General features: G+C 38.7%; 1 protein-coding gene across 1 annotated transcript; it reads left to right on the forward strand.

Annotated features, from left to right (window-relative positions):
• The first annotated feature begins 5578 nt into the window (after nt 1-5578).
• Nucleotides 5579-10253, forward strand: LOC123974215 (FAST kinase domain-containing protein 5, mitochondrial). Its single transcript, XM_046054763.1, has 2 exons — nt 5579-5917; nt 6876-10253. Exon 2 carries the CDS (start codon nt 6888-6890, stop codon nt 9318-9320), a length of 2433 nt encoding a protein of 810 aa, XP_045910719.1. The 5' UTR covers nt 5579-5917; nt 6876-6887; the 3' UTR covers nt 9321-10253.
• Nucleotides 10254-14971: the final 4718 nt, after the last annotated feature.

A 14971-nucleotide genomic window follows, 5' to 3' on the forward strand; every position in this document is an offset into this window, starting at 1 on the left:
TGAGTGTCTCAGCAACTTCAATTTAGGGCTAAAATACATTACATATGATAAATCATGTGTTGTATGGTTTACAAAATGTCAAGAAATAGTGAAAGATACTGAATGAATAATAAAAAAAGGCCATACATACAATCTCATAAGACAGGGACAAGCAACAAATGCTCAAATTTGACAGATGGGAACCAGAGCATTTCATGCATTTTGTTTGATAAAAGATTATTAAATTCATGAAAATTATTGTTGATCGGGCATCTGTTAAACTAGTTAGTCATTTTAACACTATTTCAAATTGAGTGCATCATATGATTTAATAGTTCCCTCAACCAAGACACATAACTTTCTTGCCTTATTTATCCATCCATATGCCATTTTCTGACATCTTAACGTTCAATGTCTTCACTAAATTTGGAACATTACATTTGCAACATTTAGATGACACGACTTATTAGAGATCCTTTACAAAGTAATCTTTGCACAATGCCCTAATATTCCGAGGATTAAGGTATCTTCCAACACGCTTAATTACCTATTAATGTATTTTGATGCGCGTAGGGTTCTATATGAGAACCCAAAAAAACGTGTATTGTCAAACAATGGCGCATTCAGGACCACATGTCGAAATGTCTTCAACAACAGAAGTTCAATGGGAAACCAGAGTGTGAAATGATAGCAACACTTGCGCTCCAGTCACATTGCTGTACCCCTCCCCCACGCGCTAACATGGCGCCCAGGAGTCCGCATTTTCAGCGTTTAATAAATCTACTTCCACCGACTACATAACACCACACACATTTAACTAAGTTGGCGACGTTAAATTGATGTGCACTTAACCCTGAAATCAGGTGCATGTAAAGTGTGCGCTCCAAGCGTATGATGCGAGCTACTGCAAACTTATAGCCTAGTCAGAACACATCACACAACACGCTAGTAGTAACGCTAGGCTACCCGAGGGCTCCATCATAACAGTCCAACGCCAGCATGTGCGAGCCAAACACGCTTTTAACTTGCGACTACGTGTAGCTTTCACAAAGATTGTTCTCCTACGAAGGTTTAATGCCACATATCGGTTGTATTAAAACATGGCATCTCGGCAAATCGCTTACAAGATGCACTAAGTAAGCAGGCTACGGTTGGCTAACATCCTCCATACACTTCAGAGCATTGCTTTATCCTAGCCAACTTAGCCGCTGTCGTACACCTTACTCATACAGGCTATCAACAGTTAAATATGAGTGCATGTTCCCGGCTGTTTGTAAACACTACCATTTCCACTTAAGTGCACATAACGTGGCCATTCAAGCCAACGCCAATAATGTAACTTTACGAGACCTTCTCGCCCGAATGTTAGCATTAGCAGCTAGCTCTTAGCTAACTCAGCAGGTCGCGGGATAGCAAATGCGCGCGGCCTGCTGCACTCCCATGTGCTGCTGCTGCTTTGTTCTGGAGGCACTTTTAAGTGTACCCCACGGATGCAAAAATCGGCTGAAAACCTAAAATCCTATCAACATGGGGCCGACAACAGGAGTACATGAGGCTATAACGTGCAGCAACTACTTAAGTGTGTAACGCAAAATTTTCACGACTGAGTATCACTTCCGAGGACTTGAGGTGCAGCAGCAACACATGCTTTTCAAAAATCCCTCATTCTCCAACTATGGAGGAGAGAGGTTGCCATGCGCCCCTTACAACATTGTTTTCAAATGCGGAAACTGACGATTAAAACGTTGTTCTCTCAGGTAAACGTCAAAGTGTGGCTCCAGTGTCGCATACAGTACCGAGCATTTCACTTTCCTTACGTTTCCCGCATCTCCCGACAAGGCTAACAACAGGTTTCTTGCCAGTAACATGCGCATAATAACACACTAACGTTAGCTCCTAAAAATCCACCATCTTCACTCACTTGTACAGACTTACCGTTTACTCACACTGTTTCAGCCGTATCTGCAAAACTGAGAAAATAAACAAACACTCGTCAAATTGAGTTGCACCTACGAGGTATAATCCAAAAAAGGGCTACCATGTGCTACTATTATGATTTGCAAGGAGTTTGGGAATCGTAGTAAGATTGCGAAAGTGGCGCGAGTAGAGTCTTGGATCAACCATGTGGTGAATGAAGGGCGGCTCCCAGCCAGCGTAGCTAAACCCCAACTCCTTCATTAGCATAAATCAACTACTTCCTCTCCAGGCGCGACTCTCAGGTTTCACCACTTGATTTGAACTGTTGATAAACATGCAGAGGTAATGCTATATATACATTACGAACGTATTCCTCATTAGGAAAAATAATCAACAAACAAAAACCAAGACAATAAATAGGCTAATATAACAGATAACATCAATAGAAGTGTTTCAGAAGTGGACGCCCATAAAGTTTTATAACCTGATTTTGTTGATGTTTTCCTACGTAATGCTAAGATACAAATGTATTATGAGTATGGTTAAACGCTAGAAATAAATAAACTCTACTATTCTAACGAAAAATCATTTAGGCTACTCAAATCTATTTGTGATGTAGCTTACCAACATTATGGCACCTCTCTGGCACATAATTCTGTTTACTATGTAAAACATTAATCCTGCAAAATTCTCTTTAATGACATTTTGTTTGAGTGTAGCTTATTTATTTTATATTTCTTGTTTATTTGACAGGGATAAATGAATAAGACATTACTTCATAGAGTATACAAAATAGATGCCATGCATACAGTTTTTTCGCCACGACTAATTTGCAACCCCTGTCCCTAGTTTGGCTTTTAAAGTTAAAACATAAATTACAATGTTGAGTTTAAAGTATTACAACCATTTAAATGCATCAAGAACATGCAATAAGATACAGGCGTAACGGGAAGTGGAGATCAATATAAAACAGAGACCAGAAACATTTAACAATACAACAACACAACATAAGAGGTGTGTATAAATGTGGCCTATATGTGCTTGTGTGTCTGTGCATTCTCGCACATGCACGCCCAAAGTATGCAGGAATGTATGTATTGTAAAGCTGCACATCGAGCATTTTGTATTGTCATATTGTCTAAATGCAATTTGTCTAATTGATTTCCAACATTTTGAGTATTTTTGGTGAGATCATAAATAAAACAATTGTTGGCTTGATGTGGCTGAGTCAAAAATGATTTACTGCAGTATAATCATAGCATTTAGTTAGACTTTTATAGAAAACAAAAAATACAATTGGTATTGTGGACAACATTAGGTTATAACTAACTAAACATACTAACACTAGCATAACAAATAATAGGCTACTAATAATAGGAACAAATAAAAATGTTACTTTACCCAAATTAAATTGTCTTGAACACTAACTTTCCTACAAAAGAAAAACAAATCGTGAACATATTTCTGTTATCTGTAATTAATGTTTGTGGGTCCAGACAGCCAACTGAAATTATTAAATTTTAAGATAATACAAGTTACTATGACAATATTTCAATAAAGTTATTTGATTACTGATTAATTGCCATACATATACTCTGTTCATTACAGCAAATCAATTGCCTATATTGTATACAATATGAGATTAATAGCACACACCAACAATTTGCCACATCCTCTTTAAACACATATTCCTTTATTAAAATGTGGTTTTGAATCATCATTATTGTAATATGTATCAACATTTCACAATAAAAGTTATTCTACAGTATAATAATATCAAATAGAGTAACAAAGCCAATGGAAGGTGTTTGTGGCCAGCTTTTGTGTTACATTAAAACCACAAATTACTGTCTAACTCAAGGCCACATAATTTGTCTTATGGCCATCAAACAATATGCAGTTGTGTTAGCATCAGTATGAAACTTATTCCGGTTAGCATCTTGATACACATAGTAAGGAAATCTCATTGATGTTAGCAAAGACTTATATATATATAAATAAAAATGAATGTAACTGCCACCAACATGGTTTAAAGTGTCTGTTGCTAAAGCTCCTCCCACTGAAAGGGAATAAGGACTTCTCCTCCTTAAAGCAGAAATGTTGGGAATTGTCTAGTTCACCTTTCACCTCTAGATTCAGTAATGTGTAAAGTCACACAATGTAGGCACAGGGTTTGAAGTTGTCCTCCTGCACACACAGATGCAAGATAATGTTAAAAAGTGCTGCAATTTTTGCAGTTTAAATATGACAAAGTGAAGTGACTACAAAATTAAAAGAAACAGTAAATAGATTTGGATATAAGATTTAACACATTATTTCAAAGAAGTGAACTTCCTAAATCAACTGTGATGCATTTTTGTGACATATGCTTTTGCTTCACTTTAGTTTGAGTACAGTGGTATACTGAAGAGGTGGCGATGATGTAATACTCAATATAATTAAACAAAAGGTATTTAATGTCCTCTTGTCTGACCTATCATCATCATTTAAAATTATAAAATGTAATGCAGTGTAAATTATATCAGATGAGAAATTATGAATTCAGAGTCAATTATTTGGCAAGATTTTTAAGTAAAACATAGCTCAATTTAACATCAAAGTGAATATTTCCAAACGGTACAAACAGATACAGACTTATGTTTAAAACAGTGCAGGCCAACCTCGGCCATGGCTTCCCAATGCTGTTTGAAGAAATCTGAAGAAAAATAAATTTTATTGTATCAGCACACACACTAAAGAAAGTGTATTATGTTTTTGTTTTTTGTTGAGAGGATTAAAACAATTATGTGCTCATTAATGCTCACTGATAAATATATATTGCCAAAGTCACAAGTGTTCCTGCAAACTATGAGAGTAGTTCTGCACAATACCAGGACAGAAACTGAAGCAACTAAATGGAATCCAGCCATTATTAACTGTAATATTTACACCTAAGCTTGATCCAGTTAGAGCTGGTAGTGAATCTCAGGTGCAGGCCTATTGATTTAATTGTTAGGACATACTTTTACATTATAAGTAAAATAACTGCATATGCCTTCTCTTAAGTATCTCAGCTTTACATTTTAAAGAAATTTTTGTACAAACAGTCATTTAAATATGCTTCACAGTTGGATGAACTTTAAGGAATTTCTTCAATTGAAGTGTTCCAATATTATGTTTATTTTTCAGCTTCAGTTGATTGGCCTACCTAAGGAATAAAGAACAAAAAAAGTCAAAAATGTCTCCATTACAGAATGTGTATTACAATACTTAACCAATAATCATGCTGTTAATGAAGTAGCATGTAACAGTACTGGTTTGTTGTTATAATTGTGTATTAAACAATTTAAATGATAAAGTTATGATATAATTAAGTTCTTTCACAAGTTTTTGGTAGAGGCCTAGTCTTAAAAGGCCTACCTGTTAATTAAAAGAATCTTCTCTCTATGTGCTTTTCAGGCTATGGAAAACAATATAGCATATAACCCTTTTCAGTGACCTGTATCTTGACAAGAAAAAAAAAAAGATTTAGCCACGATAATAAGGCGGATCAATTTATTAAGGTACATTACTGGTTTTATTCTGACTTTGTTAATGTGCTCGCGATTTAAAATCGCGTTTCATTGTCCTTATGTTTGAACCTAGCCAGTTGCCGTAGGTCACAGTATGTTCAGCAGTTATGGCTGCTCTCCACGGAAGCCACACCAACCTGCCACAATAATGTAACACTACAAGTCCGACACGATACTTTACAGTAATTTATTATAGAATCGAATGGTGACAATGAGTACTCCCATACATTATTACAATCTGTATATCACAGCAAAATGTCTTAATTTGTTTGTTGTACATCTATGGATGCAACAATCTCTAGGTGTTTTATTTTGAAGTTTGAAATACTTGGGTTCCGGAGTAATTGCAGCATGTCTATGGTAGCATATCAGTTGAGTTAACGCTTCCTCTCCATAAATCCATCAGTTTTATTTTTTTTACATGTTCAGACTGTTAATAACAAACTCGCGTTGATGCTGGAGAGTTACAGGTGAGTTGAACGATATACTTAAAGGACACTTAATGTGATTTATTTGAGAATTGTGCGGGCACCTAGCAATTTAAGCCCAAATTACCGTTAAAGTTAACGTTACCTGCTGTCTGACATTCCCATTCTAAAATGTGGCTGTCCCCTCGTGTCTTTCAAACTTACACATGTGTGTTATAGCTTGCATGTTAGAACAAAACACTGAACAATTAGTGTAAGGTAGCTTAAAAATCATAGTTCGTGGTCTAGATTGAAGAGGCAAAATGATAACAGTGAATGGTGTTATGTTCTTTACCCGTTTAACCTGGTTAAATTATTTAGTAAATATTTTGTGTGTATTTAACTTTTCATCCACTCAAACAACAGATATTCATTAGTTGTTCAAGCAGAGTTATATACATTTATATAGGCTAAGTAGCAAGCTGAACTTAATGTTTAGTGTCTTTAAATCATGGTTTTTATTAAAGGAAATGAAGGATTAACTTTTAGTTTATACTGTGCTTGACAAGAAATGCGTTTTACCCTCAGTAAATACTGAGCAAATGGTTTTCCATGACAAATTTACAATTAAATAAGTATTTGTGACAATTATCATCTTTTGGTTTAAAGGTTTTAGACTGTAATGTTCCACGGATGTCACCTAAAATGTACAACCACCAAGTTATTTGCATTTACATGGTGTATGCCTACACACACTCTAAACATAAACATATTCAATACAGGTTTACACATTTTAAACATACACTATTTATTTTGTTGTTGAAATCAAAATTGAGAGGCTTAAAACTGGACTCATCCTCTTTTTAGAAGCACTGTTTTCTTGGCGTCTGACATTCCCCCCAAAACATATATCCTTTTGTAGTAAATTACAGCATATTAGGAATTGCGTGTTTGGTTGACTTAGCACTTTTGTTTTCCTGTTTGTTAGCTGTCTTTTAAAATGATGCCTTTGTCTGTTTAGTCTTGGAGGTTGATGGCTGCCTGTGTGCTTTGTCGACGGTTGCCCAGGCTACGCTACCTTCCAGGCTTGAGAAAGGAGTTTACCAAAGCTCAGCACATGTGTCTCAAACAAGGGGATGAGACTGATGATCAGGAGGGGCAGAAAGGAGTATTGCAGCACCAGGATGCCTCTCTCCAAGGAGAATACAGGCTGTATTACAACCCTTCCTCATATCATCACTCTGTGTGGAACTCCTCCCGGTGCCAAACAGATAATGATGAAGATGAACAGTGTCTCCCCACTCTTGCACCTTCTTTCTGGCAACAGAGCAATCGCTACAGTGTCAGTTGCTCGCGGCATCTCTCCAGCTCAAAAAACACACTTCTTGACTTAGCTTTCAACAAAGGCCCTGAACCCGAAATGCCATCAGTGTCGCAGTACCACAGAAAACCCATATTACCAGATGTAGAAGTAGATACACGTGCCTTCCACAAATGCCGGCCAGGGTATGCCTCCATGACCCTTGACCTCACCCAGAGGCCTCGCCCAATCGAATGGGAGGAGGCCTTGCCGCTGCTCCAAAAAGTGGCTGTTTTAAAGGGCAGCATGAAACCATCTGATGTGTCTCAGTTTCTTGTGGAGCTCAGCCGCTTGCACCCAGACAAGATGTCTCTAGTGAAGACTGACCAACGCTTCATAATGCTCCTCCGATATTCTGTGGAACACATTCGCCTCTTTACTCAACTTCAGCTGCTGGAGGTGCTGCAGTCGTTTGTGTGGCTGGACATGCCCTCAGCCCACACTGTGCTCGGGCTGTACGAGTCCGAGCTGTGCTGCCGGGCCAACCAGATGAGCTTACACCAGTTGCTGTTAGTTGCTGACTTGTGGCGCTGTATTGGGAGGCAGGTCCCCCAGTTCTTACAGCACCTCTATGATTCAGTCCATCTGTATCAGGGAGTGATGGGGGTCCCTGAGCTGGTGCAGCTGTTGTATATAATGGGAGAGGGTAGGCAGTGCCCAAAAGACTTGATCCATCTTGTAGAGCAGCTTCTCGTGCGTAATTTACATATACTGTACCCCGAGGAGGTTGGTGCTGTATGTTTGGGGCTCTTTAAATCCCAGACTTCAATATCTCAGCGTGCAGTGACGCATATTGTTGACAAGGCACACTCTCTTGTGGAGGACATGAGTGACTTTGCTATGGTGAATGTGCTGAAATTCCTGCGCTTCAGCTACCTGTATCACAGTGCATGGCTGGAGGCAATGGCACGGGAAGTTCCTCAAAGGGCCCACAGGATGGGTGTTAAGGGGCTGATGCATGTGGCACTTGCCTGTTCAGCGCTGCATTACCGCAATGATAACATCCTAATGGCAATTGCTGAGAGAGTTCCCTCGCTGGTGCCGCACTGCAGGAGTAAAGACTCATGCAAACTGCTGTGGGCCTTTGGCACATTAGGATTTCTCCCAGTTCAGAGCCCAAGCTACTATCCGAGCCTTATAGAAGCTCTGAGACAGAGGAAAGCTGAATTCCAGCGATACCCAGAGCATCTGCTTACTGGCCTTTTAGGTCTGGCCTTTATCTCTCAGTTTCCCGAGGACCTAATTGCATTAGCTTTGAGTCCAGAATTTGTCAACTTAGCACTGAAATACACACCGCTTGAGCTGAGAAAAGACCTGTTCACTTTAGATGGAGCAGTGGCTCTGGAGCTGCCTCAGTGGACTGGCCCGCGGCTAAGCTGTGAACTGAGGGAGGAGGTAGCAGAAATGCTGTGGAAGTTTGCTCAATCAGATGTGTGCCAGAAGCCAGAGGTTCAGGAGGCAGAATCTGCTCTGCAAGACTTGCTTGGAGGAGAGACATTTGTGTGCAAGAGAATGATTCTGCCCCACACTCGCTCCATCGACCTAGAAGTGCATCTTGACTCCACTGGACAGCCTATACCGGTGAACCCAGAATCCCACACAGCAAGATCATCTCCAGAGAGCACTTCATCCAAATTTCCGTCTCATCAGGGTTGGGGGAGAATGAATATAGGAGTAACTATAACTGAGGAACTTTTAGCACAGATAATAAATACCAAAAACACTACAGAACCTTTAACCCCATCTTCTACAGTTAAGCCTGCATCTCTTCACAGAGTAGAGCCTGATGAAGGTGGGAGACTGTTTGACCCAGGGCTGGAACTGACCAGTGACCTTACTGAAGCTCTTACCAAACCCAGTAGTCTAGGTTCAGATCTTCAGGATTCCAAAGACACAGTCAAACTTGCTCTCCAGGTCTCCAGCAGGAACCACTACTGCTACCAGTCACAGCAATTGTTGGGCCTGCATGCCATGAAGAGGAGGCAGTTGAAGTTGTCAGGCTACAGGGTTGTGGAGATTAGCCATCAGGAGTGGTTTCCCATGCTAAGGAGAAGCAGGGCTGAGAAGCTGGCATACCTGCACTGCAAAATCTACAGCAAGCTGTAATGATTCTCAGATGTCAAGGAGCCAAAATAAATCACAGCAAACTCAGACTGCAATACAAACAAGTTTATTAATAGTATGTCCAAACACAGAAAAAGGTCTGGTAATGAGATAGACAGATGTTTTCTTATCCCTACCCACCATTTACATTTTCCACATGTTTAATTCAAAATACATAATTCATAATGTGAAGGTTTTTTGTAAAAATGTGAGTTATTTCAAGAAATTTCTTGTGAAAATAATGTAACAGTATTCAAATACTCACTGTCCCGGTCAAGGTTGCGGTGTGATATCATAACATACAGTAGATATTTTGAATGTATTTTCTTTTCTAAATTTACGTAAATTTGAATCTTCCTGCAAGAATTTGCTTATGCCTTCCAGGATCTGTAGAAAAGTAAAGAGAGAAAAAAAATTTGCACCATATTTAATCACATCCACTCATGCATGATGGTTTTCTCAGAGGTCAATGCGTTTTCTAATTTTCATTGTTATTAGATTGCTGCGCACTTTGCAAGGTCAACCTGATAACTGATGAGGATGTTGAATGATACAGATTCCTATGTTGTTTTTAGCTGCTGCTGAACAGTAGAATCTGTTATGTAATTTGAAGAAAGGATTAAAATCTGTCACAATTTAATACCAAAGGGGAGCAAAAAAAATTGACAGCAGAGTAAATGGTCACAATTTCATCTGTACCCAATACAAATTTAGTCTATTACCAAGCTCGGGCAGACCCAACTGCTTTATTCTTGCAGACTTGATTGGAGCTAAGTTCCCCAGTTGAGGCGAATACATTTTGTTCCACAATGTATTTTTTATGTTGAGTTTTTTTCTTTCGTTTGTTCCAATAGTGTTTCTGAAACAAGGTATTGAGGAATTCTTTTCATGTTCTAACTACAAACACATAAAAAAATAAATAAAATTCAACAATTATGGCTCCCATTATATGTGTTTTATTTATTTTTTTATTTTTTTTATGCTGGACCTATTTCAAAGCCCTGTGAGAGCTGTAATTGGTGACTTTATTAGGCTACCACTTTTCTAAATATGTTTTTATTACTACATGTAATAAGGATAATCAAAGCGGTATTCTTGATAAATTAAGGTTGGAGTGGACAAAATATTCTTTCAGTATAAAACCCAATACTACCACCACTAAATTCAAACCCAAAATTATTTTAGTTTTGTGTTTTAACCAGGGGTTTTCAAAGTCTGACCCCCCCCCCACCCCCCCAACACACACATACACTTAGTTTACTTGCTTAGTCAATTCCTGAATACCTTTGGGATCATCATTATGTTATTTGATCCTATAAACACTCAACAACTGAGCTGAGATAGCCTAATATTGCTGTTAGACATATCTTCTACACCAAATGCATAAAAACTTTATTAGTTTCTGACTCTGGGAAAGTGGAAAAGACCGTAAACTACTGGGTCTTTGAACTTTCTCTTCAACCAAATCACGTATATGTATGCTATTCTATGTGATCTCCTGATAACTAATGTAATAACTAACGTAATATTTTTTCACTTCCATTCACTGAGCCTTCCTTTGAAAGAGTTTGGAGGCCCCCTGGGGAGGCCCGCCTCCCACTTTGAAAACCCTGGGTGTTAACACCTCCCTGAAAGGCTAAAAAGATATTGATTGCACGTTCTTCACAAAAATAAAAACATCCCACTGTCACTTTTTGTGACAACCTTTAATGCAAAACATGATTTATATAGCACATCATGAAAAACACCACTTCTGAAACTTGTCCGAGCATAAGTAGTGACAGACTGGTCACAGCCCCGCTGACTCTGGGAAATTAATCCTTTCACCCTGGGATGTTCTCTGTTTGACTCTTCCACGCCGTTATAAGATGACCCTCATTCCAGCCCCTGCAGCAGGATTAGGGCTGTTCACAGATGTCACTATTTTTGTCTGAAATTGTGAGACTTTTTGACACGTTATTGTTAGGACATTGTTCACCTTGTATAAACATGAAGTAGTGTATAACAACAAAAGTGGGTGGGTTTTTATTTTAAAGTGTTGTCAAATTTGCTGTCAAAGTTGAGAATGACATGCTTTGAGTTGGACTCCCTCACATGTCAATGTTTTTATTGAGATTTCATTGTAAGTGCATAATTGGTTTTCATTTGTGTGTCTTTGTACCTATGTATTGATGTGATGTAATTTTGCTGCCTATCTTGGCCAGGTCTCCCTTGCAAAAGAGATTTTTAATCTCAATGGGTTTTTTCCTGGTTAAATAAAGGATAAATAAAAAAAAAAAATTCACATCATGTTTGTTTATTGTACGTTTTTATTTCCAACAACATAACTTATGAATGCACTGCAGTTTGACAGCCCAAGGTCTGACATACCTCACATCAAAACTCACCATAAGTCAATTTTTTCAAAGGAGCCGGCCATTTCAAATGCATTACCACATACACACAAGGTTAAAGTAACTTTGACAAAAATTAAAAGTAGATAGTATTCAATGTGATGAAATGTCCAGCTTGCAAGTTTTGCAAGTTGATTTCTGATTGAAGTTGATTTTCATGGTGTATTGACATGAAAGAAAATCAGTGGTTGCCTGAAATGTACAAACTACAAGTAATATAAAAATGTTTAGTTTAGTTTTATTCTAGGCTTTCAAATGCATAACAATGAACACAAATTTGGCTGGAAAATGGTATATGGAAGTGTTTTGTTTTGCTGACATATCCAGGTTTGGGAACATCCGTAAGCAGGATTTCCTTGTTACTCCCTGAAGAAAAAGCTGGGATGAGATCTTGGTGCAAGGGCAAGCTGAAGAGACTACAGGTGTGTTGTGCATCCCCCCCTTCCTTTGTGACCCAGAAATTGATGTTAGTGCTTCCACCATGCCATCTGTCCTAATACTGTAGGAGACAAAAAAAGCTTCAAGGTCTCCTACTAGGAGACATTGTCTGAAGGAAAGACAAAGATAGCCCATAGGGAGCCTTTTAATGGCATGCCCATTAATGCCAAGACATAACTAGCATTCTTAAAAGCTGAGTATCTGATATGATCATCTGAATTTCGCCACTTAGAGAATTACAGAGAAAATCCCATAGCCTAAAGGCTAAAGATGGCCAATTGTACGGCCTATATACTATATGCTTCATGCACTTAATATCTCTTTTTTGACTCAGTAAGTAGAAAACATGCTGATTTTATAACTGATTATTGGACTGAACATTTACATCAGGACTATTTCAGTAATGGACATGGACTTTTGATAATATCAGTAAAGAACTCTCTTATAATTCTCTTCACTTCTGTCTCCTTCCCTCACTTCCTTTAAGTCACTTCCCGATGGGAGACGAGTGGCATAAAGGGAGGAAAGGAAATGAGCAGCAGGAAAGACAAATTCAATTAACACTAAGCGTGGGAGTGCTTGATGACCCTCCAGGAGGAGCTGGAGGAAGCTGCTGGGAAAAGGGATATTTTGGTTGCCATTGCGCCCTGATCAGGATGAATGAGAAGAGAATGAATGTTGTGCTATGCTTGCAGTTTGCCTGCAGAGGGCACTCTCTACTTAGGAAACTGCACATAATGTCTGTCTGACAATGATGAAATCATCAGTCCCATGACTCCTTGATGTTTTTGTATGTGATATTTTATGTAACTGGCATTAATCTAATTGCAAGGTGTGCATCACTGCCTTCAGATAAACAGCGAGAAACAGTTTAAAGCTTAGAATAACTTATTTTGTAATGCTACATTTTGTTAGTGTAGTAAAGTTTCCAATAATATAATTCATTTGCAGACAAGACAAAGGAGGCAGAAACACATTCTTGACCAGTAAGGACATTTTAATAAAGAGTGAGTAAATGCCTCTCCTATTCTTCACTGATCTGAAAAAAAAATAATTCATTGTGGATTTGGGCACTTTCAAGTCAGTGCCATCCCTGCAGCTACGAATTTCACACTTCTGGGTGTGCAGGAAGCATGCTTTGAAGTTGAGATGATTCAGTTTCTCATTTAGTACCATTTTCTTTGGATTGAAAATGCAACTCATTGGATAGCCAGCTAGATCCCTTATCCACGTAGAGAGAAAACATTACCTCTCCTACTGATGTTGTGTCAGCTCTATTATGCTGTCTGGTTGATGCTAACAAGGGCAAACATGTTTAGGGAATAGGGACTGCCTGCCACAGCGCACTACTTTTATTAGAGTGTGTGGAGTAATGGGAATGATTATCAGCTTAGATTGGATCATTATACTGTGGTTGTATTTGTGTTCTGAGTGATCTGCCAAGCAATGCCAAACATTCTCTCATTTGTTAATGTCTCACTGAAGACACGACATTTGTTGAGTTATTAACTTACTATAAACAACAGTAAGTAAATAGAGGGTAATCATTAGGTGTAGACACTATTTTCAAGTGTGACCAGTATTTCACCCGTTAATGGAGGAGGCTCTGGTAGAGTGAATGCTCTTTCAGTAATCCCCGTCTTATTTGCATTTCAATTCTTTTGCTTTTCTCAGCCTGGAAGCTAATCCAGCGCAGTCTGAATGTAGGCTAAACTTACATCAACGTTTCTTAAGTTATGTAAACATAGAGATACTACTGTCTGTCTGCTACAATTTAGCTTATTGTATGAAACAGACAAATCCTAATGTCACATATTTTTCAAGCATTGACGCAACACCCGTACTACCACTGACTTCACGGAAAAAAATCGACTTTCAGTGAGTGGGATCCTTTTGATTTTCTCAAGTTAGGGAAACAGGTGCAGATTAACCAAGATACAAATGATTTACCCTGGAGGGTGACGACAAATGATCCCAATCACAGTTTTGCACGATGATGGCACGAATACTGGCAGTTTACTTGAATGTTTCTGTGTCACTCCCTCTGAGTGCAACTTCCTTTCTGACCCCTCTGGTGGCATTCAATAATGTGTCTGGATCCTTGCCTTTAAGATTCCAAACACACACACTCTGCTAAACCAACTGCTGCAGGGACGCGACTGAAAGGGAGTGTTTGCATTCAGCACTTGTCTTTGCTGCTATTGATAGATCTTTATTAACTTAACCAAGTTCGAGATTTGCTGCTTGGTTCCTCATTTATTAGGGGATAAGCCTTTTCACCCCAAGACCACAGCAGGTTTGGCTGGATTTGGATTAATAGTATTGCATTTTTGTCCTTGTTAAATGCTTTGGAAAAACGTCATGCAGTATTACTCAAGCTATAGTCTCCCATGGATAGAGAAATATATGATCTGACTACTATAACCAGGGGCACTGATATTCTGTTGAAGCATTTGACATGGCATAACAGTGGGACGCTAAAGATTTCCATTTGTGTACAAATCTTGCTTCTCATGATGGATTTAGTTAATTCATGCTATTCATAGAAACACACAGCAATTGGCCTCATGGAAAGATCCATCATGACCAGAAGGCACATTAAAGATAGAAGGTTGAACACAAACAACAGTAATAATCATTACATGCAGCTTACTCAGTCCAAAAGTTTAACAGAAATAAACATTTACGAAGGAGACATTTCAATAATTAAAGCATATGCTGTTGTAATTAAAAAGATCCCCTTGATCATACTGCAGGGACTATTTTCAGTAAGCTTGTGAAAGATGAAGGTATTGGGGGGGGGGGGGGGGGGGGGGGGGGGGG

This window comes from Micropterus dolomieu, linkage group LG07 (assembly GCF_021292245.1).
Source record: "Micropterus dolomieu isolate WLL.071019.BEF.003 ecotype Adirondacks linkage group LG07, ASM2129224v1, whole genome shotgun sequence".
NCBI lineage: Eukaryota > Metazoa > Chordata > Actinopteri > Centrarchiformes > Centrarchidae > Micropterus > Micropterus dolomieu.

What these genes read in the sequence shown, in the direction of transcription:
- LOC123974215 (XM_046054763.1), top strand. Translation starts at nt 6,888, where the DNA reads ATGGCTGCCTGTGTGCTTTGTCGACGGTTGCCCAGGCTACGCTACCTT.